At 41.4% G+C, this 25487-nt stretch overlaps 2 protein-coding genes across 6 annotated transcripts in view; both read left to right on the forward strand.

The window, feature by feature from the left end:
* Positions 1–868, forward strand: part of LOC126983778 (UBA-like domain-containing protein 2-B) — a 15085-nt gene extending 14217 nt beyond the window's left edge. For both annotated transcript variants that reach the window (XM_050836866.1, XM_050836865.1), the window contains one exon: positions 1–868. This exon is cut by the window's left edge and continues 1146 nt beyond it. The gene's annotated coding sequence lies outside the window, so the exon portion shown is untranslated.
* A 5987-nt stretch (positions 869–6855) lies between these two features.
* On the forward strand, positions 6856–21448 carry LOC126983779 (leucine-rich repeat and WD repeat-containing protein 1-like). 4 transcript variants are annotated; one of them, XM_050836868.1, is made up of 11 exons: positions 6856–7116; positions 11855–12129; positions 12582–12662; positions 13048–13203; positions 14668–14810; positions 16267–16523; positions 16623–16839; positions 17458–17622; positions 18144–18244; positions 18958–19121; positions 19951–21448. In XM_050836868.1, the coding sequence occupies exons 2-11, from the start codon at positions 12115–12117 to the stop codon at positions 20224–20226; spliced, it is 1575 nt and encodes a 524-aa protein (XP_050692825.1). In that variant the 5' UTR covers positions 6856–7116; positions 11855–12114; the 3' UTR covers positions 20227–21448. The 4 variants fall into 4 exon arrangements, with proteins under 4 accessions (XP_050692825.1, XP_050692826.1, XP_050692827.1 ...); XM_050836870.1 differs by having other exon boundaries at positions 6857–7116; positions 16276–16523; XM_050836871.1 differs by having other exon boundaries at positions 6857–7116; positions 16294–16523.
* The last annotated feature ends 4039 nt before the right edge of the window (positions 21449–25487 follow it).

Here is a 25487-nt window from a genome sequence, read left to right on the forward strand (position 1 = left end):
TTTCCCTCGCTCACTCCCTCATGTGTGCGTGTGTGTGTGTGTGAGTGCGTGTGCGTACGTACACGTGTAGGTATTACTTCTACCTCAGAGGAATAGCAATTAAAGGAAGGAAGGGGTTTTCGTGTGCGCATGTGTGTGTGCGTATCGGTGTATGTGCGTGTGTGTGTGTACTCATGTTTATATTGGTAAAAAAAAAAAACTATTATGAAAGAGAGAGAGAGAGAGAGAGAGAGAGAGTATAACATTGTACAGCCCATAGTATTAATTTCCTCATTATAAATTCTTACAAATATTATTACCATTATCAGAAGCTTTATTAGGAGAGCTGAAAACAAGCAAGCAAGAAAAGAAGAAGACAAAAGAAGAAAATGATGATGATAATGAAGAAAATGATGAACAAAATCACCACAGAAAAGAAAAAAGAAAGAAAATGAGACACAAAATCGGGTGTTGTAATTTATCAGCGAATTACGAAACTGTCACAATTTTATTTATTTTTTACTTTCTTTACGATTTCCGACGATGTGTTCTCCCGATATTTTCCTTCTGATTACCGACGATGTGTTCTCCCGATATTTTTCTTCCGATATCCGAATACCCTACGCCCTTGTCCACCCAGCAGTGAATGGGTACCAGGTATTAATCGGGGGTTGTGTCCCGTCTCCTGGGGTGTGTTCCCTTCTCCTATAACTCATTCCCCTCCTGTCTCTCCGGCATATGACCACAGAATGAGGGAGATATGGAGGAAAGGAGAATAAGGAAGAGAGAGAGAGGGGGGGGGGAATGAGAAAGGGAGGAAAGAGTAATTGGAAGAGAGATAGAAGGGAACGAGAGAGAGAGAGAGAGAGAGAGAGAGAGAGAGAGAGAGAGAGATGTTGCGCCCACTCAACAAAACTTTCCAAACTTTCCAACAATGTGTATTTCTGATATGTTCTTGATTTCTTGCTTCATATTAAGGAAGTTGCGTACACTCTTAGAAGAATATAGTGAAGTTTTTATTGCAGAAGAAAATGGAGGAAGAAAAAAGTGAAGAGAAGGAAGTTTTTATCAATAAGGAAAATAAAACACAAGGAAAAGTAGGTGAAGTTTTCATAAGTAAGGAAAACAGTGTTGAAGGAAAATAATGCAGGGAAGAAATGGAAGTTTTTATTAATAAGGAAAAAAACGAACCAAACTTTTAAGAAGGTGAAGTTTTTATTAGCAAGGAAAATAAATAAGGAAAAGAAATGGAAGTTTTCATTAGCAAGGAAAAGAAGGAAGTTTTTATCAGCAAGGAAAATAAAACAACGAAAAGAAATGGAAGTTTTATTAGTAAGGAAAAAAGGTGAAGTTTTTATTAGCAAGGAAAAACAGGAAAGAAATGGAAGTTTTTATTAGCAATGAAAATAAAACCACGAAAAGAAATGGAAGTTTTATTAGTAAGGAAAAAAAGGTGAAGTTTTTATTAGCAAGGAAAAAAACGAAAAGGTTAAGTTTTTATTAGCAAGGAAAATAAAACGAGAAAAGAAGGAAGCTTTTATTAGTAAGGAAACAATGCAAGGACGGAAGAACCATTTTTATTTACACATCAGTAAAGCGAAAAAAAATAACAAAAACCAAATAAACAGAAAAGAAAGAAGCTGTTTTTATTACGCGTTTTATCAGGAACCGGAAAAAAATAAAATTGAAACTAATAGAATGACAAACAGGGAACATGGGAGGATTTTTTACGGACATACTTTGTGTTTTCTTTGTAAATTTAGAGCGAGGAAAAAAACTCAACTGGGAGGACTTCTTAGGGAAACATTTATGTATGGTGTGTTTGTGTAAATGAGGAGAAAGAAGGATAAAAATTGCTTAAAATAATGTAAACAAACTCATTTAGCATCAGTGTAAACAAGTCCAGCTGTGAAGAGGTAGTGTAAACAATAGGTTATCCTCAGGTAACTCAATACAAACAAACAATAACAATGTAAACACTTGTCTGCTTGATGTGAATGTAAACAAATGAGTAAACAAGGTGTGTGAGGCTTGCAAACAGTGTAAACAATAGGTATAGTAGACAAGCAAGAGTGTTTAGTATGTTTGGGGATACAAGCAAACAGTAATGGATTGTAAACACTATTGTCTGCCAGGGTAAGAGTGTAAACAAGGGTGTGAGGCTTGTAAACAGGGTAGAAAAGAAGAAGAATTTATAGTAAAGTGAGCGTTTCTTATGTCCAGAGATACAAACAAGTAGTAACGGATTGTAAACACGTATTGTCTACCAGTATAAGTGTAAACAACTGGGTAAACAAGTGTGTAAGGCTTGCAAACTGTAAACAGAGAGAAATCGTAGTAGAGTGAGCGTTTCTTATGTAGTAGCAGATTGTAAACACGTATTGTCTGCCTGCATAAGTGTAAACAACTGCATAAACAGGTGTATGAGGCTTGCTAACAGTGTAAACAGAAATAGCGTGAGTGTTTGCTGTGTCGGGAGATTGTACAAAGTGTCAAATATGTATAGAGACCGCGAGTTTTTGTATATACGAAAATACGTGCGTGTGTGAATGTGCAAACAAGATGATATTAGGTCAAACAGGTGATTGGGATAATGTAAACAGGCTGCCATTATGAGAATTCTGTAAGATATCGCGAAAAATGAGAACTTTGAGCATTGTGGAGAACTTAAGAACATACCCAGCAATAATATGAATGTGAGAAATACGTTTTGATATATGGAAAGTCCGTGATGAATGTGAATAATGGAGAATGCGATAGAATGTATTGAGTGGATGTTGCGTCAAGTTTCGGAAAGTTGGGATAGAGGATGTTGAGTCGACGTGGAAGTTTTGAATTAGTCGAAAGAAAAGGTTAACATAGAAGATACTGATGTTGGATATTGTGAAACAGGTGATGGAAATAATGTAAAAAATCCTCCATTATGAAAACTTTGTAAGATGTCACAAAAAATGAGAACTTTGAGCATTGTGGAGTAACTTAGAAACATACCCAGCAATAATATGAATGTGGGAAATACGTTTTGATATATGGAAAGTGCGGGATGAATGTGAATAATGGAGAATGCGATAGAATGTATTGAGTGGATGTTGCGTCAAGTTTCGGAAAGTTGGGATAGAGGATGTTGAGTCGACGTGGAAGTGTTGAATTAGTCGAAAGAAAAGGTTAACATAGAAGATACTGATGTTGGATATTGTGAATCAGGTGACGGAAATAATGTAAAAAATCCCCCATTATGAAAACTCTGTAAGATATCTTGAAAATGAGAACTTTGAGCATTGTGGAGTAACTTAGAAACATACCCAGCAATAATATGAATGTGGGAAATACATTTTGATATATGGAAAGTGCAGGATGAATGTGAATAATGGAGAATGCGATAGAATGTATTGAGTGGATGTTGCGTCAAGTTTCGGAGAGTGGGGATAGAGGATGTTGAGTCGACGTGGAAGTATTGAATTAGTCGAAAGAAAAGGTTAACATAGAAGATACTGATGTTGGATATTGTGAAACAGGTGATGGAAATAATGTAAAAAATCCTCCATTATGAAAACTCTGTAAGATATCTTGAAAATGAGAACTTTGAGCATTGTGGAGTAACTTAGAAACACCCAGCAATAATATAAATGTGAGAAATACGTTTTGATATATGGAAAGTCCGTGATGAATGTGAATAATGGAGAATGCGATAGAATGTATTGAGTGGATGTTGCGTAAAGTTTCGGAGAGTGGGGATAGATGTTAAGTTATATGAAAGTACTGAATTAGTTAGAAAAAGTTAACATGGGAAATACTGATGTTAACAATGGTAATACTCAATGAAAAAGTGAAGTTTGTGAGAATGCATAGATAGATAGAAAATATTTTAATGTAGGGTGAACACAGGAAAAAAAATTATTAGGAAAAATATTGTTGAGTGTATATGAAGAAGTTGTATGATTCAAATGTTTTAAAATGGATGAGGAAAAATGAAAAGGAGGGGAAAAAATGACAAAGAAAAATATTGTTATGTATAAATGAAAAAGTTGTATAATTTGAATATTTTAAAATGGATGAGAAATGAAAATGAGGTGTTTGTAAGGGGAAAAAAATGACGAAGAAAAATATTGTTATGTATAAATGAAGAAGTTGTATAATTTGAATGTTTTAAAATGGACGAGAAATGATAATGAGGTGTTTATGAAAATGAGAAAAAAAAAAGCTTCCAGAAATGTTTTGTTGAATGTGAGGGAGGAAAAAAAATATATAGAAGATGATGATGAAAAAGCTTGATAATTAATGATGCAAAAAAGTTAAGGACAGTGAAAAATAGTGTTATGATTGATGCTGATGGTGAAAAATTGTACAGAGAAAATATGAAAAAATGGTTTGTAAATGAAAATGAAGAAAAATTTGGTTTGTAAGAGAAAATGAGGAAGAAAAATCAGTTTATTAAAGAAAGTGTTGAAGAAAATGAAGAAAAAATTGGTTTGTAAGAGAAAATGAGGGAGAAAAATCAGTTTATTAAAGAAAGTGTTGAAGAAAAAATCGGTTCACAAAAGAAAGTGACGAAGAAAAAATCGGTTCACAAAGGAAAGTGACAAAGAAAATGAAGAAAAAATCGGATCACAAAAGAAAACAATGAAGAAAAAATTAGTATATCAAAGAAAGTGATGAAGAAAATTAAGAAAAAATCAGTTTATAAAAGAAAGTGATGAAGAAAATTAAGAAAAACTCAGTTTATAAAAGAAAGTGATGAAGAAAATCGGTTTACAAAAAGAAAATGACGAAGAAAAAATCGGTTTACAAAAGACGACTCTGAAAAAACAAGTTGATAAAAAATAATGGAAAAAAAGTTAATAAAAAAATCGGTTTACGAAGAAAATGACTTAGAAAATCGGTTTACAAAAAGAAAATGACAAAGAAAAAATCGGTTTACAAAAGACGACTGAAAAAACAAGTTGATAAATGAAAATGATAAAATAAGTAAGAAAAAAATCGGTTTACAAAAGAAAATAATGAAGATAAAATCGGTTTACAAAAGACAAACTGAAAAAAACAAGTTGATAAAAAATAATTAAAAAAAAAGTTAATAAAAAAATCGGTTTAAGAAGAAAATCGATTTACAAAAGAAAACAATGAAGAAAAAATCGGTTTACAAAAGAAAACAATGAAGAAAAAATCGGTTTACAAAAGAAAACAACAAAGAAAAAATTGGTTTACAAAAGACGACTCTGAAAACAACAAGTTGATAAAAGAAAAAAAGAAAAAGGTAAGGAAAAAAATCGGTTTACAAAAGAAAATGATGAAGAAAAAATCGGTTTACTAAAGAAAATGATGAAGAAAAAATCGGTTTACAAAAGAAAACGACGAAGAAAATATCGGTTTACAAAAGAAAACGACGAAGAAAAAATCGGTATACAAAAGAAAACGACGAAGAAAAAATCGGTTTACAAAAGAAAACGACGAAGAAAAAATCGGTTTACAAAAGAAAACGACGAAGAAAAAATCGGTTTACAATAGACGACTGAAAAAAACAAGTTGACAAAAGAAAAAAAAAAAATGGGTTTACAAAAGAACAACAAAGGAAACAGGTGCCAACAGAGAGGTCGAGGATTGTTTACAATGTTCTGTTGGTCTGTCTGTCTGTCTATCTGTCAACCATCACCACTTCCTGCGTAGGCCTCCATCTGTCTGTCTGTCCATCCAACTGTCTGTCTGTCTGTGTCTGTTGGTGTGCTCCGCTTCACCATGTAATGTATATATATGTATGATAGCGATACTTCTAGGAATAAATGAATTTTAACACATAGCGATATTTATTGACCTTAGTATTTAGTTATATGGGAGAGCTTGTGATATCAGTGAAGGGAATGGCCGAGGAAGGGAGGGCTTGTGATATGGGTGAAGGGAATGGCCGAGGAAGGGAGGGCTTGTGATATCAGTGAAGGGAATGGCTGAGGAAGGGAGAGCTTGTGATATCAGTGAAGGGAATGGCCGAGAAAGGGAGAGCTTGTGATATGGGTGAAGGGAATGGCCGAGGAAGGGAGAGCTTGTGATATGGGTGAAGGGAATGGCCGAGGAAGGGAGGGTTTGTGATATCAGTGAAGGGAATGGCCGAGGAAGGGAGGGCTTGTGATATCAGTGAAGGGAATGGCCGAGGAAGGGAGGGCTTGTGATATCAGTGAAGGGAATGGCCGAGGAAGGGAGAGCTTGTGATATGGGTGAAGGGAATGGCCGAGGAAGGGAGAGCTTGTGACATGGGTGAAGGGAATGGCCGAGGAAGGGAGGGCTTGTGATATGGGTGAAGGGAATGGCCGAGGAAGGGAGAGCTTGTGATATGGGTGAAGGGAATGGCCGAGGAAGGGAGAACTTGTGATATGGGTGAAGGGAATGGCCGAGGAAGGGAGAGCTTGCGATATGGGTGTAGGGAATGGCCGAGGAAGGGAGAGCTTGTGATATGGGTGTAGGGAATGGCCGAGGAAGGGAGGGTTTGTGATATGGGTGAAGGGAATGGCCGAGGAAGGGTGAAGTTGTGATATGGGTGAAGGGAATGGCCGAGGAAGGGAGAGCTTGTGATATGGGTGAAGGGAATGGCCGAGGAAGGGAGAGCTTGTGATATGGGTGAAGGGAATGGCCGAGGAAGGGAGAGCTTGTGACATGGGTGAAGGGAAGGGAATAGAATATGTGAAATAGGAAGAAAAAGAAGAAAAAAATTAAGTCGACAGCTTGTTAAAGATCAAAAATGGCGCCTAAATGTAAAATCGGAAGAGGAAGAAAGAAAATACAAATATATAAAGAAAAAATAAAAACGTGGGCAGCACCAGATGATGAAAATTGGTGCTAAATACAAAACGGGAAAATATAATAGGAAAAAAAAAAAAAAAAACTTGGTGTAATTTTTAAAAGACCCAAAATTGGCGCGAAACAGGAGGCGGAGAGGGTCGACTGGAAGGCGGCCGCACATTTCTCCTTTTATAACTAAACCCGCGGCCTGGCCCTCGATTATAAGTGCACCAGCTCAACGCCTCACAGCCCCTCCAGGCCTACAGGGTGGTGGTAGGCCTATAAACCCCGCGGAAGAGGGTGAAAGCCGGGCCTGGCGGTGGATGTTTACGGCCATCAGCTGACTGCCCGGCGCCCATGCCTGCCGCCGCGGTGAGTGTATTATGTCTTATTTTGGGGTCCACGGGGTTATTTATGGTTTATTATGTTGATTTAGGTGACTCAGCAAAGGTTGGAGGTCCCTACGTGTTATATGTCACCCCGAGCCACGTGTCCTCCCGCCACCCCGGGGGCCATGGGAGAGGGAATCTTATATTTAAATGTTCGTGTCTCCTGGGCCACACTAAGCCCCTGGGGGTGAGTGTCTCCTGGGCCACACTAAGCCCCTGGGGGTGAGTGTCTCCTGGGCCACACTAAGCCCCTGGGGGTGAGTGTCTCCTGGGCCACACTAAGCCCCTGGGGGTGAGTGTCTCCTGGGCCACACTAAGCCCCTGGGGGTGAGTGTCTCCTGGGCCACACCAAGGCCCTGGGGGTGAGTGTCTCCTGGGCCACACTAAGCCCCTGGGGGTGAGTGTCTCCTGGGCCACACTAAGCCCCTGGGGGTGAGTGTCTCCTGGGCCACACCAAGCCCCTGGGGGTGAGTGTCTCCTGGGCCACACTAAGCCCCTGGGGGTGAGTGTCTCCTGGGCCACACTAAGCCCCTGGGGGTGAGCGTCTCCTGGGCCACACCAAGCCCCTGGATGTGAGTGTCTCCTGGGCCACACCAAGCCCCTGGGGGTGAGCGTCTCCTGGGCCACACCAAGCCCCTGGATGTGAGTGTCTCCTGGGCCACACCAAGCCCCTGGATGTGAGTGTCTCTTGGGCCACACCAAGCCCCTGGATGTGAGTGTCTCCTGGGCCCCACCAAGCCCCTGGAGGTGAGTGTCTCCTGGGCCACACCAAGCCCCTGGATGTGAGTGTCTCCTGGGCCACACCAAGCCCCTGGATGTGAGTGTCTCCTGGGCCACACCAAGCCCCTGGATGTGAGTGTCTCCTGGACCACACCAAGCCCCTGGATGTGAGTGTCTCCTGGGCCACACCAAGCCCCTGGGGGTGAGTGTCTCCTGGACCACACCAAGCCCCTGGATGTGAGTGTCTCCTGGGCCACACCAAGCCCCTGGATGTGAGTGTCTCTTGGGCCACACCAAGCCCCTGGATGTGAGTGTCTCCTGGGCCACACCAAGCCCCTGGATGTGAGTGTCTCCTGGGCCACACCAAGCCCCTGGACGTGAATGTCTCCTGGACCACACCAAGCCCCTGGATGTGTGTCTCTTGGGCCACACCAAGCCCCTGTCGTGTGGAGTCTGGCTTTTCAGGGGCTGAGGAACCTCCCATATCAAAAGAGGCTGGAACATCTAAACTTACATTCACTAGAGAGACGAAGAGTGCGGGGAGATCTGATAGCAGTATTCAAATGGGTCAAGGGCTACAACAAAGGCGATATAAGTAAAGTACTGAGAATTAGCCAGCAGGATAGAACACGCAGTAATGAATTTAAATTAGAAAAGTATAGATTTAGGATAGATATAGGCAAGCATTGGTTTATTAATAGGGTGGTGGGGGAATGGAACAGACTCAGCAATCACATAGTTAGTGCAGGGACAATAGCTTGTTTTAAGAGTAGACTGGATAGCTACATGGACGAGGACGACAGGTGGCAGTGAGGTGTGGGTGCAGTACGGTGACAGGGTACTGATGCATACGCCCGTGCCGAAGGTTAACGAGGATCAAGCCTCTACCTGTAACCCCTGAAACTACACCTCGCCCATCGTGAGTAGTGGGGGGGATTCTGGAGCTGCCCTGTGTAGGCCACCCAGTCTCTTGCAGTTTCCCTGTGTTCTTATGGTGCACGCAGCCACAGGTCAGTCTGTCCGGGGGTGTGGTGAGGGTGCCCAGGTCACCTGTGTGTGCTCCCTCTCCTACTGTGTGGCTGTGAGACATGGACGCTGAACGGTGACATAGAGAAGCGTGGCGATGCCTTTTTTACTGCACACATATACTTATAAAAAATACTTATACAGCGGGCTTTTATATTGTTTCGTTTTTATGTGATCTTGTGCTGTCTCCTTTGCTGTAAAAAAAAAAAAAAACTTATCACAATATACACATGCCCACATCATACTGCACACTTTCTTCTCACGACAAGGGAGGGAGACAGTTCAAAAAGAAAAAAAAAAAAAAAAAAAAAAAAAAAAAAGCCCTTTGCCCTGATAAAAGAAAACAATGAGTGTCCAGAAGAGAGACAAACGTACAGACATACACCATTCTTTTTTTCTTTTTACTACATACACACATACACACACACATACATTTTCTTTCACCAATAGCATATCAGAACCACAAACACATACTGACCATTCTTTCTCTTCTCACTAAACAAACACACACACACACACACAAAAACTCTTCCACATAACTTAACACACACACACACACACACACACACACACACACACACACACACACACACACACACACACACACACTTATTCTCTCCCACCAATAGCATTTCAGAGCATACAAAAAAAAAAAAAACCTGTACTGCACTAATACATAAAATAGCACCCACCTTTGGAAGTGTGCGGACTCTATACAATCACAGAATTAAATATTGATTGAGGCGGAGAAGTTTTGGGCCAATTACAGTAGTGGTTGTCAATACTGATGAATGATTGATGTGAGAGAGAGAGAGAGAGAGAGAGAGAGAGAGAGAGAGGGGGGGGGCAAATAAAAATGAATAAAGAGGAAAAATAACTGGAAAAGAAGGAAAGGAGAGAGAGAGAGAGAGAGAGAGCATTTTTCTTCTAACTAACTTTTTCTCTTTAATTTGAAACTGACATTTGTATAAAGTTCATCTTAGAGAGAGAGAGAGAGAGAGAGAGCATTTTTCTTCTAACTAACTTTTTCTCTTTAATTTGAAACTGACATTTGTATAAAGTTCATCTTAGAGAGAGAGAGAGAGAGAGAGCATTTTTCTTCCAGCTGACTTATTCTCTTTAATTTGAAACTGACATTTGTTTGAAGTTCGTCTGAGAGAGAGAGAGAGAGAGAGAGAGCAACACACTTCTAACTAACTTTTCTCCTTTACTAAAAACTTTGACATTTAAAGTTTGTGTCTATAAAAGAGAGAGAGAGAGCATTAACTTTCTTTCTTTCTTTCTTTTTCTCTCTTTCAAAACAAACATCACAGTATTTATTTAAAGTTTACAGAGAGACACACTACACTCTCTCTCTCTCTCTCTCTCGTATACATAATTGAAAGACGCCTTGACCACTGATCAATTTCCTCTGGACAAAGAAAGTCAGTTGAGGACAGAATTTTATAGGAAGAGGAGGTGCTGGTAACACTGCTCTTCTTCCACCCCAGCGTTCTCTAGTGTGTTTTCACGTGTAATTCACCACGGCCTGATCACGGGCTGGACTCGTAATCACCAGCAGGCACCCTCCCAGCATGAGCAAGTGTGTTTTTTCTAGTGTGTTGTGTTTTGTTTTGTCAAGTATTTTCACATATATAAGGAAGCAAGGGAATGATTGGTATATTTTTACATTTTTTTTGTCTTTTTCGTATCTTGAAAGGCAAAGAAAAGGTTAAAAATATTTGGAAACTATGATTAATTTTACTTTTCCATTCTTGCTTACAGTGGAAAGACCCCAAAGCCTTACACATAGAGACTAGGCCTAATCATACATTTTTTTCTACCTTTTTCCTTGCCTTGAAAGACTTCGCATAGGTTAAAATATTGGGAAACTATTTATTATTTTTATTAGTACATTCTTGCTCATAGTGGAAAAAACCCAAAACCTTACACATAGAGACTAGGCCTAATCATACATTTTTTTCTATCTTTTTCCTTGCCTTGAAAGACTTCGTATAGGTTAAAACATTGGGAAACTATTTATTATTTTTATTAGTACATTCTTGCTCATAGTGGAAAGACCCCTTAACCCAGTAGCAGCGACAGGCCATATTTGTGGCTTTACCGTGTAGCAGCGACGGGCCAAATTTGTGCCATGATATAAACCCCCCAAAATAGATGATACATAATCTGATCACAAATGCTTTGATATATATTATGAAATGGTTTGTGTGAGGGGTGATTTTTTCTCATTTTTCTCGCTTAGAGGGACCATTAAGAAACATGATCACAAATGCTTTGATATATATTATGAAATGGTTTGTGTGAGGGGTGATTTTTTCTCATTTTTCTCGCTTAGAGGGACCATTAAGAAACATGATCCCTGCTGCTACCGGGTTGAACGTTGAGACTGATTTTGGTATATTTTCACACATTTCTTGGCTTATAAGGCAAAGAAAAGATTAAAAAGAATTGTGATGCATTAATTTTTCTTGCTTAAAGTGGAAAGCATAACAAAACAAATCATTTCTCATCAATCTTTTCATTTTTTTAACTTCCAGAGCTCCCAAATTACCTCTTTAGCCAGACTGGTAAAGGATTAGTTTCCCCTCTCCTGTGCGGTCTTAGTTTTCTTTGACAGTTGAAAAAGGAAAACAACAAAACAGGCCATTTCTTATCAATCTTCTTTATTTTATTAACTTCCAGAGCTCCCAAATTACCTCTTTAGCCAGACTGGTAAAGGATTAGTTTCCCCTCTCCTGTGCAGTCTTAGTTTTCTTTGACAGTTGAAAAAGGAAAATAACAAAACAGGCCATTTCTTATCAATCTTTTCATTTTTATTAACTTCCAGAGCTCCCAAATGACCTCTTTAGCCAGACTGGTAAAGGATTAGTTTCCCCTCTCCTGTGCAGTCTTAGTTTTCTTTGACAGTTGAAAAAGGAAAACAACACAACAGGCCATTTCTCATCAATCTTCTTTATTTTATTAACTTCCAGCGCCACAATGGACTGGCTCGGCGGAACGGGAAAACATTTGTGAGTCCGACGTGGGCCGCGGAGAAAGCCTTGAAGGGCCGAACCAAAGTAAACAAGAAAATCAATCACTGCCGCACATTGTTTAATATTTAAGTCGAGGGAGACGCGATAAGCAAGAAAATCAACTGCTCCCACTACCACTCCTGCTTCTACTGTTCCTCTCTGCTGCAACTCCTCCTACCGCTGCTACCATTTCTGCTACCACTCTCTCTGCGCCCATAATGTCGCAAGGAAGGGTAATAATGATGAGGATAATTATGATAGTCGTAGAAATAAGGATGTGCTCTTGGAGTGAGTTAATGCTTCAAAAAGTGGATTTATAAGACCAATTTAGTTTGTTAATTTTTTTTATTTCTGTTTTATAATTGTTAAACTTGATAATAACCTTTTGAAATGCGATTATTATTATTATTATTTGGTTTGTCATTACTAATAACTCTACTCCATAAATCATAAGAATACATTAACTTAGAAGCAATAAATCTACATATCTTAGATTATTGTTATTATAGTATTTCCATTTATTATTCATTATTTTAATTACTAGATTTTTTAAGATAATGATACTAGATAGATTATACATTAGATATCCAAGGCTTATCATATATGCATTAGCTTGTGTGTGTGTGTGTGTGTGTGTGTGTGTGTGTGTGTGTGTGTTCTCTCTCTCATGTGCTTTGTCTTTCAGGGTGTGCGGAGGAAAGGAGGAGACATGGCGGAGAAGGGGAAGGGAGGAGGAGGAAAGAAGAAGCAGAAGACTGGAGGGAGGGTGAGTTTGTGTGTGTGTGTGTGTGTTCATTCCTCTCATTCTTCTTTTTCTTTTTCTTTATCATTTTCATTTATTTTTGCCTCTTTCCCCTTCTTCCTTATTTATCTTATTTTTATTTATTTCCCTCCCCTTTCCCTTCCCCCTCATTCTTAAATCTCCTTTTTCTCATTTATTTTTGCCTCCTTCCTCTTCTTCCTTATTTATCTTATTTTTCTTTCTTTATTTCCCTCCCCTTTCCCTTCCCCCTCATTCTTAATCTATTTCTCATATATTTTTGCCTCTCTCCCCTCCTCCTTTCTTATACCTCCTCTTCCTCATTTTATTTTCTCATTTATTTTATTCTTTACTAATTTCCACCACCCCCTCTCGCCCCCCCATTCCGCAGGGCGCCCCCCAGAGACAGGTGGAGTACAAGTTTGACCCCTCGTTCAAGCTTCGGGAGCCCAAGGTGGAGCGCGTGGAGGGGGCGGGGGACTTCCACCCAGTGTTCTTCCTCCGCACCCACTCCAAAAATAACGACACAGCTGATGTCCAAACCCAGGTGAGGAGGGAGGGAGGGAGGGTAGGGGGGATGGGGGGTACCTTGGATTGACCTCTCTTGGCCACTCCTCTTAACTCTTATAGAACCAGTGATTTTTTTTTTTTTTTTTTTTTTTTTTTTTTTGGCAGTTGTAAAAGGAAAATAACAAAACAAGTAACTCCTCAATCATCTGTTATTTTTATCAACTTTTTTTTTTCTTTTACCCCCTTGAAAAAAAAAATCACACCCACACCTTAATCCTGGAATCTGGTGTATGAGACCCCAAACAAACCTAATTTCCTATATTCTTAACCCCAACGCAACCTAACGCAACCACCACTGATCTGCCAGTTAAAGGGAGGGGGGTCAGCTATATACAATCACCCAAACTAACCTAATTCTAACCTATATTCTCAACCTAACACAACCACCCCAGATCTGCCAGTTAAAGGGAGGGGGGGGGGGTCACCAATATACAATCACCCAAACTAACCTAATTCTAACCTATATTCCCAACCTAACACAACCACCCCAGATCTGCCAGTTAAAGGGAGGGGGGTCACCTATATACAATCACCCAAACTAACCTAACTCTAACCTATATTCTCAACCTAACACAACCACCCCAGATCTGGCAGTTGAGGAGGAGGGGTCAGCTATATACAATCGCTCAAACTAACCTAATTCTAACCTATATTCTCAACCTAACACAACCACCCCAGATCTGCCAGTTAAAGGGAGGGGGGGGTCAGCTATATACAATCACACAAACTAACCTAATTCTAACCTATATTCTCAACCTAACACAACCACCCCAGATCTGCCAGTTAAAGGGAGGGGGGGTCAGCTATATACAATCACCCAAACTAACCTAACTCTAACCTATATTCTCAACCTAACACAACCACCCCAGATCAGCAATATAGGGTAGGGGGGGTCACCTATATACAATCACTCAAACTAACCTAATTCTAACCTATATTCCCAACCTAACGCAACCACCCCAGATCAGCAATATAGGGTAGGGGGGGTCACCTATATACAATCACTCAAACTAACCTAATTCTAACCTATATTCCCAACCTAACGCAACCACCCCAGATCAGCAATATAGGGTAGGGGGGGTCACCTATATACAATCACTCAAACTAACCTAATTCTAACCTATATTCTCAACCTAACACAACCACCCCAGATCAGCAATATAGGGTAGGGGGGGTCACCTATATACAATCGCTCAAACTAACCTAATTCTAACCTATATTCTCAACCTAACACAACCACCCCAGATCAGCAGTATAGGGTAGGGGGGGTCACCTATATACAATCACTCAAACTAACCTAATTCTAACCTATATTCTCAACCTAACGCAACCACACAACCACCCCAGATCAGCAGTATAGGGTAGGGGGGGTCACCTATATACAATCGCTCAAACTAACCTAATTCTAACCTATATTCTCAACCTAACGCAACCACCTCAGATCTGGCAGTGCTCCTTCGAACCGGACAACTCGAGAGCGGGCGGCAACACCAGCATCGTGGCAACCTGTGGGGGGTCATCGGTGTGCTTCATCAATGTGCTGGACGGCGAGGTGGTTCTCAAGTACAACCGCAGTACAAAAACGTGAGTACTGGTAACACTGTGGGGCGGCTTTCCTTGTATTCCGGTGATGTGTTGTTTCCCCTCCCTGGTCCCTTCATTCTCTATCTCCTCCTTTCTTTCTTGTTTAGTTATCCTTCTCTTCCTCATTTTTCTCTGATCTATTTTACGTTTTCCCCGTTTTCTTTTCATTTGTTTTTCTTTGATTAGTTTCCCCTTCCTCGTCCCTTCATTCTCTATCTCCTCCTTTCTTTCTAGTTTAGTTATCCTTCTCTTCCTCATTTTTCTCTGATTTATTTTACGTTATTTCCCCGTTTTCTTTTCATTTGTTTTTCTTGATTAGTTTCCCCTTCCTGGTCCCTTCACTCTCCATCTCCTTCTTTCTTTCTTGTTTAGTTATCCTTCTCTTCCTCATTTTTCTCTGATTTATTTTACGTTATTTCCCCGTTTTCTTTTTATTTGTTTTTCTTTGATTAGTTTCCCCTTCCTGGTCCCTTCATTCTCTATCTCCTCCTTTTTTCTTGTTTAGTTATCCTTCTCTTCCTCATTTTTCTCTGATTTATTTTACGTTATTTCCCCGTTTTCTTTTCATTTGTTTTTCTTTGATTAGTTTCCCCTTCCTCGTCCCTTCATTCTCCATCTTCTTTCTTTCTTGTTTAGTTATCCTTCTCTTCCTCATATTTCTCTAATTTATTTTACTTTATTTTCTCATTTTCTTTTAATTTGTTTTTCTTGATTAGTTTCCCCTTCCTCATCCCTTCATTCTCTATCTCCTTCTTCTTCTTCTTCGTTTTTAAATCTCTCCCTTCTTTCTCATTTATCTTACCCATCTTCCTCACTTTCCTCTAATTTATTTCACTTTATTTTCTTCCTAGCTACATTCTGGAGGTCAGGGGTCACTTAACACAGGGTCGTAAGGGGGTCAGTGGGTCATAGATGAGATTTGAGACCACTTGCAGTTTTAACTTATGCCGTCAACTTTGCCTCTTACAAAAAAAGTCATTGTTGGATTATTTAAAATTATTATCGTCTTTATTAGTCATTATTAATTCTAAGGGATGTTTGTGAGCGGTGATTAGCGGGCTTTTTTTTTTTTTCCGCTATTTTTGTTGCCCTTGAACCGTCTCCTTTGTTGTAAAAAATAAAAAAATAAAAAAAAAGGTTATCGGGAGTATTTTTCTTGCTCTCATCTCGGAACCTAATCATTATTATCACCATTATTTGTCATTATTAATTCTAGATTCAAGAGATATTTGGGAGCGGTGAGTAGCGGGCTTTTTTTTATATATATATACACTTTGTTGCCCTTGAACCGTCTCTTGTAAAAAAAAATAAGTTGACGGGAGTATTTTTCTCGCTCATCTCGGAAAGTTTTCACGCTATCCACTTCCCCCATTCCATCACAGCCCCTTCCTCCACACGCCCACTCCTTCACTCTTCCGTCACCCCCCCCTCCCCGCACCACCACCCCTATAACCAGCCTCCCCAGCTTGCCATCCACCGCCAGAGCCACCGCGGGGGAGAACCTCTATGCTCAGGTCTGGTCCACTCTTCCACTCGACGACCTCGGACTCAAGACCATGAACGTCCTCGCTGCGGCTGGTGCGCGATCCACAGTGCTCCTCATCCACCCAGACGCGGGGATATGTTACCAGATGTTCCGCACGGTCCCGAATAAGGCTGCCGCTGTGATATGTGCGCTGCTCTTCCACCCTAAGAAGGCGACATGGTTGTTTTGTAAGTATGGGGTAAGGGAGGGTAAGGGAGAGGGCTCTTTCTTGCGGTAAGGATAGAGATAGGTATGGCTTAACACCCACATTCATCCCCTATCCCCAGGTGGTCACGAGGACGGGCAGATCCAGCTGTGGGACATAGGCACTCCCACCTTACCTGAGTACGAAGTTAGCCAGGTGCATCTACTAACGATTCCACCTGTTGCGAGAGATGTGTACAACCTGGCCTTCTCCTGCACCCACGACCTGCTTATCGGGGGCTGTGACGGTGGTCTGTACGCTTGGAAGGTTGACCTGAAGAAGATTGAGGCTGGGGAGAGGTGCGTAGGGGTGTAGGGTGAAGGGAAGGGGTGCATGAGTATAGGTGAGATGTGATTTGAGGGAGGGAGAGGTGCTGAGAGTCATATAGGGTCAAGGGTGAGGAAGGGAATGAGTATTGGTGAGATATGAAGATTAGAGGTAGGGAGAGGTGCATAGGGGGTGTAGGGTGAAGGGGGGGAGGCATGGAAGGGAAGGGGTGCGTGAGTATAGGGGAGATGTGATTTGAGGTAGGGGAGAGCTTTTACACCCCTCACCTTTCACCAATAAAAACACATCCCTATCTGTTTACTTTTTTTTTCCTCTGTCATAACTTTTCTCTACCCTTACACCCATCTAGCTCACCTTTCCCTGCCTCCTAAACCACTCCCTTCATCCCTTTTACACCCCTCACTTTCCACCTATAAAAACACACACCTATTTATTTACTTTTTTTTCCTCTATCGTAACTTTTCTCTATCCTTACACCCATCTAGCTCACCTTTCCCTGCCTCCTAAACCACTCCCTTCTCACCCTATAAGAACACATCCCTATTTACTTATTCATTTTTTTCCCTCTATCTTAACTTAATCTCTACCCTTACACCCATCTAACTCACCTTTCCTTTCCGTTCCGTTAGTCTTGAGCGGCTGGAGTTCGTGCTTCCGGAGGTGGACGGCAATGGCTCTGTGCTGGACTCAATCTCCATGCTGCGCGATGACCTCCTGGCTGCCAAGTGCGCGCTGCATGGTCAGATCTATGTGTTCTCCGTGTCCAAGGCGCTTTCCGTGGCCAAGCTTAATAAGTAAGTGTTGATAGAGTGTGTTTTTTTTTAAGGGTGACTGCAGGGAAATTAAGTTTGAGTTGCAGTAAAGGTAGACTTTAAGTTATGACCGCTTGCACTAACCATGATGGAACACTTGAAGGACTTTATTTGATTTTTTCCTGTGACATCATAACTCTCTTGTCTTAACTTCCCATTTTCAAGAATATAGTTTCGTTACCTGATCTGTATTTACCTATTTGACAGTATTTGTGGTCAAGCTTGGTCAGTCCTGTCTCCCAATTTATATTTGTCCAGCTTTTCCTTTACTCTGTGGACTCTGCTCGCTTCAACAATGTCTCTGCTAAGTCCATTCCATGTATCCACTCCTGTATGGAAAATTGTACTTCTTTAGGTCTTTCAAACAAGTCCCCCTCTCAATTTCTTACTGTGTGTGTGCAAATAAGTCCCTCTTCTCAATTTCTTACTGTGTGTGTGTGTGTGTGTGTGCAAATAAGTCCCTTTTCTCAATTTCTTACTGTGTGTGTGTGTGTGTGTTTCAGGAGTCGGTCGCAGCTTCAGGCGGAGGTGAAGACGGAGATGATGGTGCGGCTTCGGTGGAGCGACACGGACAACTACTACATGAACATGGGGCTGGACTCTCGTAAGTAAAAAAAATTAATAAATAAAAATAAGCACAATATGCCGTGGCGTAAAAAAAATGGTATTGATGTGTTCGGTCATGTGGTGTGTTGGCGTCATTGTTATTTACTCTTGTTAGAAGGATATTTATTTATTTTGTTAGTTAGTAATATTTTTTCCTGCAACTTCATTATCCATAAATAATAATAGGAATAAGAATAGCAAAGAAAGAAAGAAATATATAGATTTTTTATGAGTAAACCAAATAATCTCAACCTTACCGAACTTGTCCTGTGATTTTCCTGTTTTTTGTTGATTTATTTCCTTTCATTCGTGTTTTTTTGTGTTTTATTTATTTATTTATTTATTTTTGAGGGGGAGAGCATGTTAGGAATGTTTGTTTGTTTGTGGGAACTAATGTAAAGCTAAATGTTCTTGTTTTCTTCATTTTCTTCTCTTAATTATTTCTTTTTATTTTCTTCCTTTATTTTTCTTATTTTCTTCCTCCTCAGTTGTTTTGTTATCTAAGTCTCCTTGTTCCTTTTTCTTCCTCAATTATTTTTATTTTTATTTTCTTTATTTTCTTCTCTTCCTCAGTAATTTTTTGTTATCTTATTTTCTTGTTCCTTTTCTTCCTCTATTTTTTTCTTCTATTCTTTCTAATCTAAAAAAAATGATAAAGAAGGAAAATTTAATGAAAAACATGACCTGACCTGACCTAACCTATCTCCCCAGGGTCATGTCTACTGGTGTGCGGGGACGACAAGGGCGCGCTGTGGGTGTATGACCTCGCCGACCTCGTTACGGGCAGGGCGACCTCCCCCCTGACCGGCGGCGCTCCGATCCCCATGGTGGAGCCTGTCAAGATCCTGGAGTGGCCTGAGCTGGAGGATGCGGAGGTGAGGAGGAGGAGGGGTTGGGGGTAAGGGGTAAGGGGGAGAGGGGGTGTAGGATAGGATGACCCCCTTACCCAATCTTCCAATCAGTAATGCCCTTAGTAGAAAATTACCAAGGAAGAAAAAACATGTTCTGAAGCATTCCACAACAGAAAAATGTCAACTGAAATCTACAAATGAAAAAAAATGCAAATAGGGTAGTTAAAATAGTGTAAAATAGTTAATAATAGGGTAATATATGTTAACTTAATCCCTGTTTCCCCATTTCATCTCCTCTTCCCTCCCTTCCTCATTACTATATATACCCTTATCCATTGAGGAGGGGGAGGGGGTGTAGGATAGGATGACCCCCCTCGCCAATCTTCTAATCCCCTTAACTTAATCCCTGTTGCTTCATTTTATCTCCTCTCCTTCCCTCCTTCATTAACTCCCATCCCATATCCACATTGCCATACCTTTATCCATTGAGGAGGGGGGATAGGGAGGTAAGGGGGAGGGGGTGTAGGATAGGATGACCCCTCCCTCCCTAATCTTCCACTCACTAATCCCCTTAACTTAATCCCTGTTTCCCCATTTCATCTCTTCTCTCCCTTCCTCATTAAATCCCATCCCATTTCCACAACACCATACCCTTATCCCATGTCATTCAACTCTCCCTCCCATCCATGTCCCTCTCCCTCCCCCATATCCCTCTTCCTCCCTCCCTCACTGACTCCTATCCCATGTCATTTAACCCTCTCACCCCCATTTCCACCCACCCCATACCCCTCTGACACACACACCTCCCCACCCTCACCACACCCATCTCACATACTCCCATTTCCCTTCACAGGTGGAAAAGGCGCGTAAGCTTCGACTGGACACGTATGACATAGTGGTTGACAAGTGCACTGTGTCCTATGGGGCCCAGCACATCGTGGCGGTGACGTCTAATAATATGGTGTGTATATGGCGACATGGGAAGGAGGAGGAGGAGGAGGAGGAGGCGGCGGTGAAGCAGGAGGAAGCGGAGAAGGATAAGAAGAAGAAGAAGAAGAAGAAAAAGAAGGAAGGGGAGGAGGAGGAGAAGGAGGAGGAGGGAGAGGGTGCAGGAGAAGAAGGGAAGTGAAGATAGAAAATGGTGTGTGTGTTTGTGGAGAAAGAGTGTGTGTGTGTGTGTGCGTGAAGTGCTAGGATATGGTCAGCTGTTGAACCCGTATCGCTCAGGTCTCAGAAACTTTATCAGATGAGGTCAAATTCGCATTGGCAACAGTGTAGCGAGCGCCTTTCCCCTCACTACCATGGCAGTTGCTGGAGTCCCATCAGCCCCCTTTCCCTTTACAGACAGAGACAACCGAGCCCAGTACACACGGCAGCTCCTGAGAATAAAGTTGAGGGCAGACACATAGCTACTCATGGCCTTAGTGCGTATCTCTGTAACACTGCCCCTTGAGCCTGTGAGAGGGGGAGGGATGGAGAGGAAAATGTGGTGTGGTTTTAGAAGATTCATAGTGTAATAATTCATCACGTCCTGATCATGTGTTGGACTCATAATCGCCGTATTTACCTAGTTGTGAAATACAGGAAAAGTGTGTTTACGTATATGCCTGCAGCTCAGTGTAAAAGAAATAATTAACAGGGAAGCATCTATGTAAAAGTTTATATATAGAGAAAGAATGAATGAAAGAAACAGACATGGTACTGAAGTTAGGGAAAGTAAAAAAGAAAAACAGGAATGGAAAATGATAAAAAAAAGTAAGATGAAGTAAAAGGAAATTAAAGGAAGGTATGATTCAGTTCACCCCAAAATAATAAAAAGAATGAGTTAGAGGTTTGTTATGGGTTGTGATGTTCAAGTATTTGTTCACCTCTAAGGAGAATAAGGTAGAAAAATATGCTGTCTATTTTTTTTATTTTTTTTTTACAAGGGGTCAAAGGGAAAGGAAGGAAGGAAAAGGAAGATAGGGGAAGGGAAAGGAAAAGGAAAGGAAGGAAGGGGAATGGAAAAGAAAAAAGGAAAGGAGAGGAAGGTAAAGGAAGGAAGGGATATGGTGTGTGTGTGTGTGTGTGTGTGTGTGTGTGTGTGTGTGTGTGTGTGTGTGTGTGTAATTAACAAAGACCAGGTGAGATAACCAACTAATTAACTGACCTATTTCACTGGATGACCCGTTTTAATAGGAAAGGAGTTACACGTTTGCTATTATGAAAACCAAAAAAATATACTGGTTACTATTACTATTATTATTTATGTTACTATTAATGTTCGTACAGGTGGTCGCCCTCACCTGATAACTTGAAATGATTTTATTTTTGAATATTGTAAAAAAATAAAAATAAATATGCTCATGATTTTTTTTTCTTTTCAAGGTGGTTGGGTCTAGAAAATCTCTCTCTCTCTCTCTCTCTCTCTTCTCTCTCTCTCTCTCTCTCTCTCTCTCTCTCTCTCTCTCTCTCTCTCTCTCTCTCTCTCCCCCCCCCTCCCTCCCCATAGGGTCTGTGTGTTCTGAATATCTATGTAACTCACTCACTCACTCACTCTCTATCTATCTATAAGGACTTTAAAATCAGTTATTATATTACCTGATGCACCGCACTTCACCCACTCAGGTCACAGGGCGAGTCAGGTCAGGTCAGGCCACAGGTGGGGTCAGGTATAGGTGATTTACTGGTTGCTTCAGGACAGGTGAGAAAGGGTCAGTTCGTGTCTGTCGTGCGTCGAGGAAGGTTGTCACGCGGCCGCTCCTATTTTTTCGTGCGAGAATTGTGACCCTGGTGAGTATGTGTGTGTGTGTGTGTGTCTATAGTTCTTCATTCCTATTTTCTTATTTTTTTCATCTTTTCCTACTTTTCCTTCTTTCGCTTTCTTTTGCTTTAGTTTGCTAGTGTTTGTGCGCGTGAGGTATGTGTGTTTTTAACAGTTACTGTGTGTGTGTGTGTGTGTGTGTGTGTGTGTTTAAATGTGTGCGCGCAGGTCACAATCAGCTTTTTTTTCCCCTTTGATTAATGCAGTATTTTAGTATGTACGAATTGTCCGTAATTCTTCTGTGTTATTGCAGGTGATCGCTAATGGTGTCTGTCTTTCAGGTGTCTTTCCAACTATTTTAGTAATATAGAGAATTAGCCAACAGGATAGAACTCGCAGTAATGGATTTAAATTTGAAAAGTATAGATTTAGGAGAGAAATAGGCAAGCATTGGTTTAGTAATAGGGTGGTGGGGGAATGGAATAAACTCTGCAATCACATAGTTTGTGCAGGGACGATAGCTTGTTTTAAGAGTAGACTGTACGAATTGTCCGTAATTCTTCTGTGTGTTATTGCAGGTGATCGCTAATGGTGTCTGTCTTTCAGGTGTCTTTCCAACTATTTTAGTAATATAGAGAATTAGCCAACAGGATAGAACTCGCAGTAATGGATTTAAATTAGAAAAGTATAGATTTAGGAGAGATATAGGCAATATACAAAATATACATGGACGAGGACGACAGGTGGCAGTGAGGTGTGGGAGCAGTAAGGTGACGGGGTGCTGGATGCGTGCCTGGGTACCGCCGGTATAACGAGGATCAAGCCTCTACCTGTAACCCCTGTAACTACACCTCACCCACCGTGAGTAGTGGGGGGGATTCTGGAGCTGCCCTGTGTAGGCCACTCGGCCTCTTGCAGTTTCCCTTATGTTCTTATGGTCTTACGTCAGTTAGATAAAATGATCGAGTCAATAATAGCTGATAGTATTAGGGACCATATTGACAAACATAATATAATTCGACTCACAGCATGGGTTTATTAAAGCAAAGTCGTGCCTCACTTATATCCTTTTACAATAGAGTATTCGAGGCAGCAGACAATGATGAGAGCTATGATGTGGTTTATCTTTATTTTAGTAAGGCCTTCGATAAGGTACCTCACCACAGACTGTTAAAGTCAGGGCTCATGGGATAAGAGGGAAGGTATTTGATTGGATTAAGGCGTGGATCAGCGACAGGAAACAGAGGGTTACCATTGTTGCGTGGAAAGAAAATAATTAAAGCTAAATCCCTTTTTTTGACGACCACTATGGTTGTCGTAGTCGTCGAGCGCTGGTCCCGGATGGTAAGGCCTCAGGACAAGTGAACACTCGTTCAGAGGTTTGTGACCAGAAGGGCGTTACTTTTGATAAATTATGGAAGGTGGGAGGATTTCCGTGGGAACCACTTGTGAGACAGCATTAAGAAACTGGATGGTGATAACGTATTATGGGGGATGTGTGTATGGTTCAGTAATCTCAAACGAGCAACAAAACAGGCTCCAAATGATAACTCACAGTAAGGTTGTATATAAATATTTATTTAGTTCCTTTTGCAAAGGTTAGCGGAGTACTGAAAAATAAAATAAATGTCATTCAGACAGGCTGTAGGCCTCTAATCTAGCTAGCTACCGGCACAAGGGAGATTTGGGGAATACACAGAATGCTTAGCTCTAGTTGCTGGATGCGGAGAAGCAGGAGCTGGCGTGAGTGTCGGGCTCGGCAGGGGACGTCCACGATGGGAATGGGCGGTCCTGGTGATGGACAGACGAGCGCCGCTTGATGTGGAGATAGAGCGGCTCGAGTGGTGTGAAGAAGCGGGCGCCGTTTGATGTAGGGAGCAGCTTGGGTGGAGAGATGGACACTTCTCTCACTCAACTCCAACTCTGACTTTCTTTGCTTCCTGCTGCTCGTCTCCTGACTAGCCCGCCTCACACAGCAGGCCGTGGGTGGTGTGTAGGTCGGGGGCTGAGTGGAGAGATGGACACCTATGACCAGCCCGCTTCTCGGTGTTTTCTCGCTGCCTTTCCTTGCTGTTAGGGTGTTCGTCTCCTCGCGTCTCTCAAGCTTGTTTTTTGCTGTAGGGGTGGTGGTCTCCTCACTCACGTCTCCCAAGTTTGTGCCTTGCTGCAGTGGTGCTTGTCTCCTCACTGGCCCGTGGGTCTCCTTGCCCTCGCCTTCTCGCCTCTGCTCCTCGCTAAGCTCCTCCCCCTTCTTCACGTGACTCCCTCTCGGCATTACAATCAAACCCTACCTACCTAACTTACTAGTTATTGGTTTCTTGGAGGGGTTCGAGGCTTTGAGATGAGGGATTTCAGTAACTCTCGTTCATATATTCGCTCATTCGCTCGCTGTGTTATCTTCTCATAACCTTTTACGCACTTACATTCCTTAGCCACCCATTCGCTCCCTCACTCATTCACTCTTTCACTCATTCACGCTCCCACTCGCTCACACTTACTCACTCTGTCCCTCACCGACTTACTCACATTCTCTCGTTCATTCATGCACTCGCTTACATTTACTCACTCTGTTACTCACTGACTTACTCACATTCGGACCGTTACACCATTAGAGGTAAAAAATCCGAATGGGGTAATGTTACCAGTGGGGTTCCTCAAGGTTCAGTTTTAGGCCTGTTTTTATTCATTATATACATCAATGACATAGACAGTGGGATAACTAGTGACATAGGTAAATTTGCAGATAACACCAAAATAGGACGCACTATTAGGACAAGGGAAGGATGCTAGAGCACCGTGAGTAGTGGGGGGGATTCTGGAGCTGCCCTGTGTAGGCCACCCGGCCTCTTGCAGTTTCCCTGTTCTTACGTTCTTATTAACCGAGTCGGCGCTGCCACGTTCTCTCTCACGCAGCGCCCTGAAGGGAAACACTTGCTTAAAAACAAAAGTCCACTACTCGATATGCATTGCAATTCTTCACATGCATGTAATAAAAGCTACCGGTATAGTCATCTCATTATAAGTATTTAATGTAATACAAAAACTACCGTTAAGATTTATTACTCATCAGCCTTACTCATAGTTTACATAAGAGGGGATCAGGAAATGGTATACTGTTTCATTATAAGATTAAATAAATTTACTGCCAGGTCATGGTAATGAAATTATATATACAAAATATATTTATAAATTTTGGAAGGTGTGATGCATAGGCGTCACCCTTATAACATGATACAGAATTAAAAGAGATACTGGACATTGTGGGCAGTCCTGCGATTGTTTAACCCCGTCCTCTTTTAAGTTTTAACCTTGATTACACACGTGAGAAGTCTCTTGTCAGTCTGTTATATTCATCAAACATTATTTGCCTCATGTCTGTTGGTGTTGGTCAGGTAAAGGCCCAGCAAACATTGAACTAGCGGGCCCGTAACGGGAGACGAGCGGTATAACGGATACTGGTATTTAGCAAAGGGGTCGATTAATATTCGAAATCGGATTCCTGCATTGCATTTTTACCGAATGGCCGTTATCGGGCCGTTAACCTTTTTTATTATAACGGGTTGGTGAATAGCGGCCCTTATCCGGCATACAGTAAGAATACCGACAAAGAAATTGCAGCAATATTCTTCATTTATTTCCCCGTGTTT

This window comes from Eriocheir sinensis, chromosome 54, assembly GCF_024679095.1.
Source record: "Eriocheir sinensis breed Jianghai 21 chromosome 54, ASM2467909v1, whole genome shotgun sequence".
Classification (NCBI taxonomy): Eukaryota; Metazoa; Arthropoda; class Malacostraca; order Decapoda; family Varunidae; genus Eriocheir; species Eriocheir sinensis.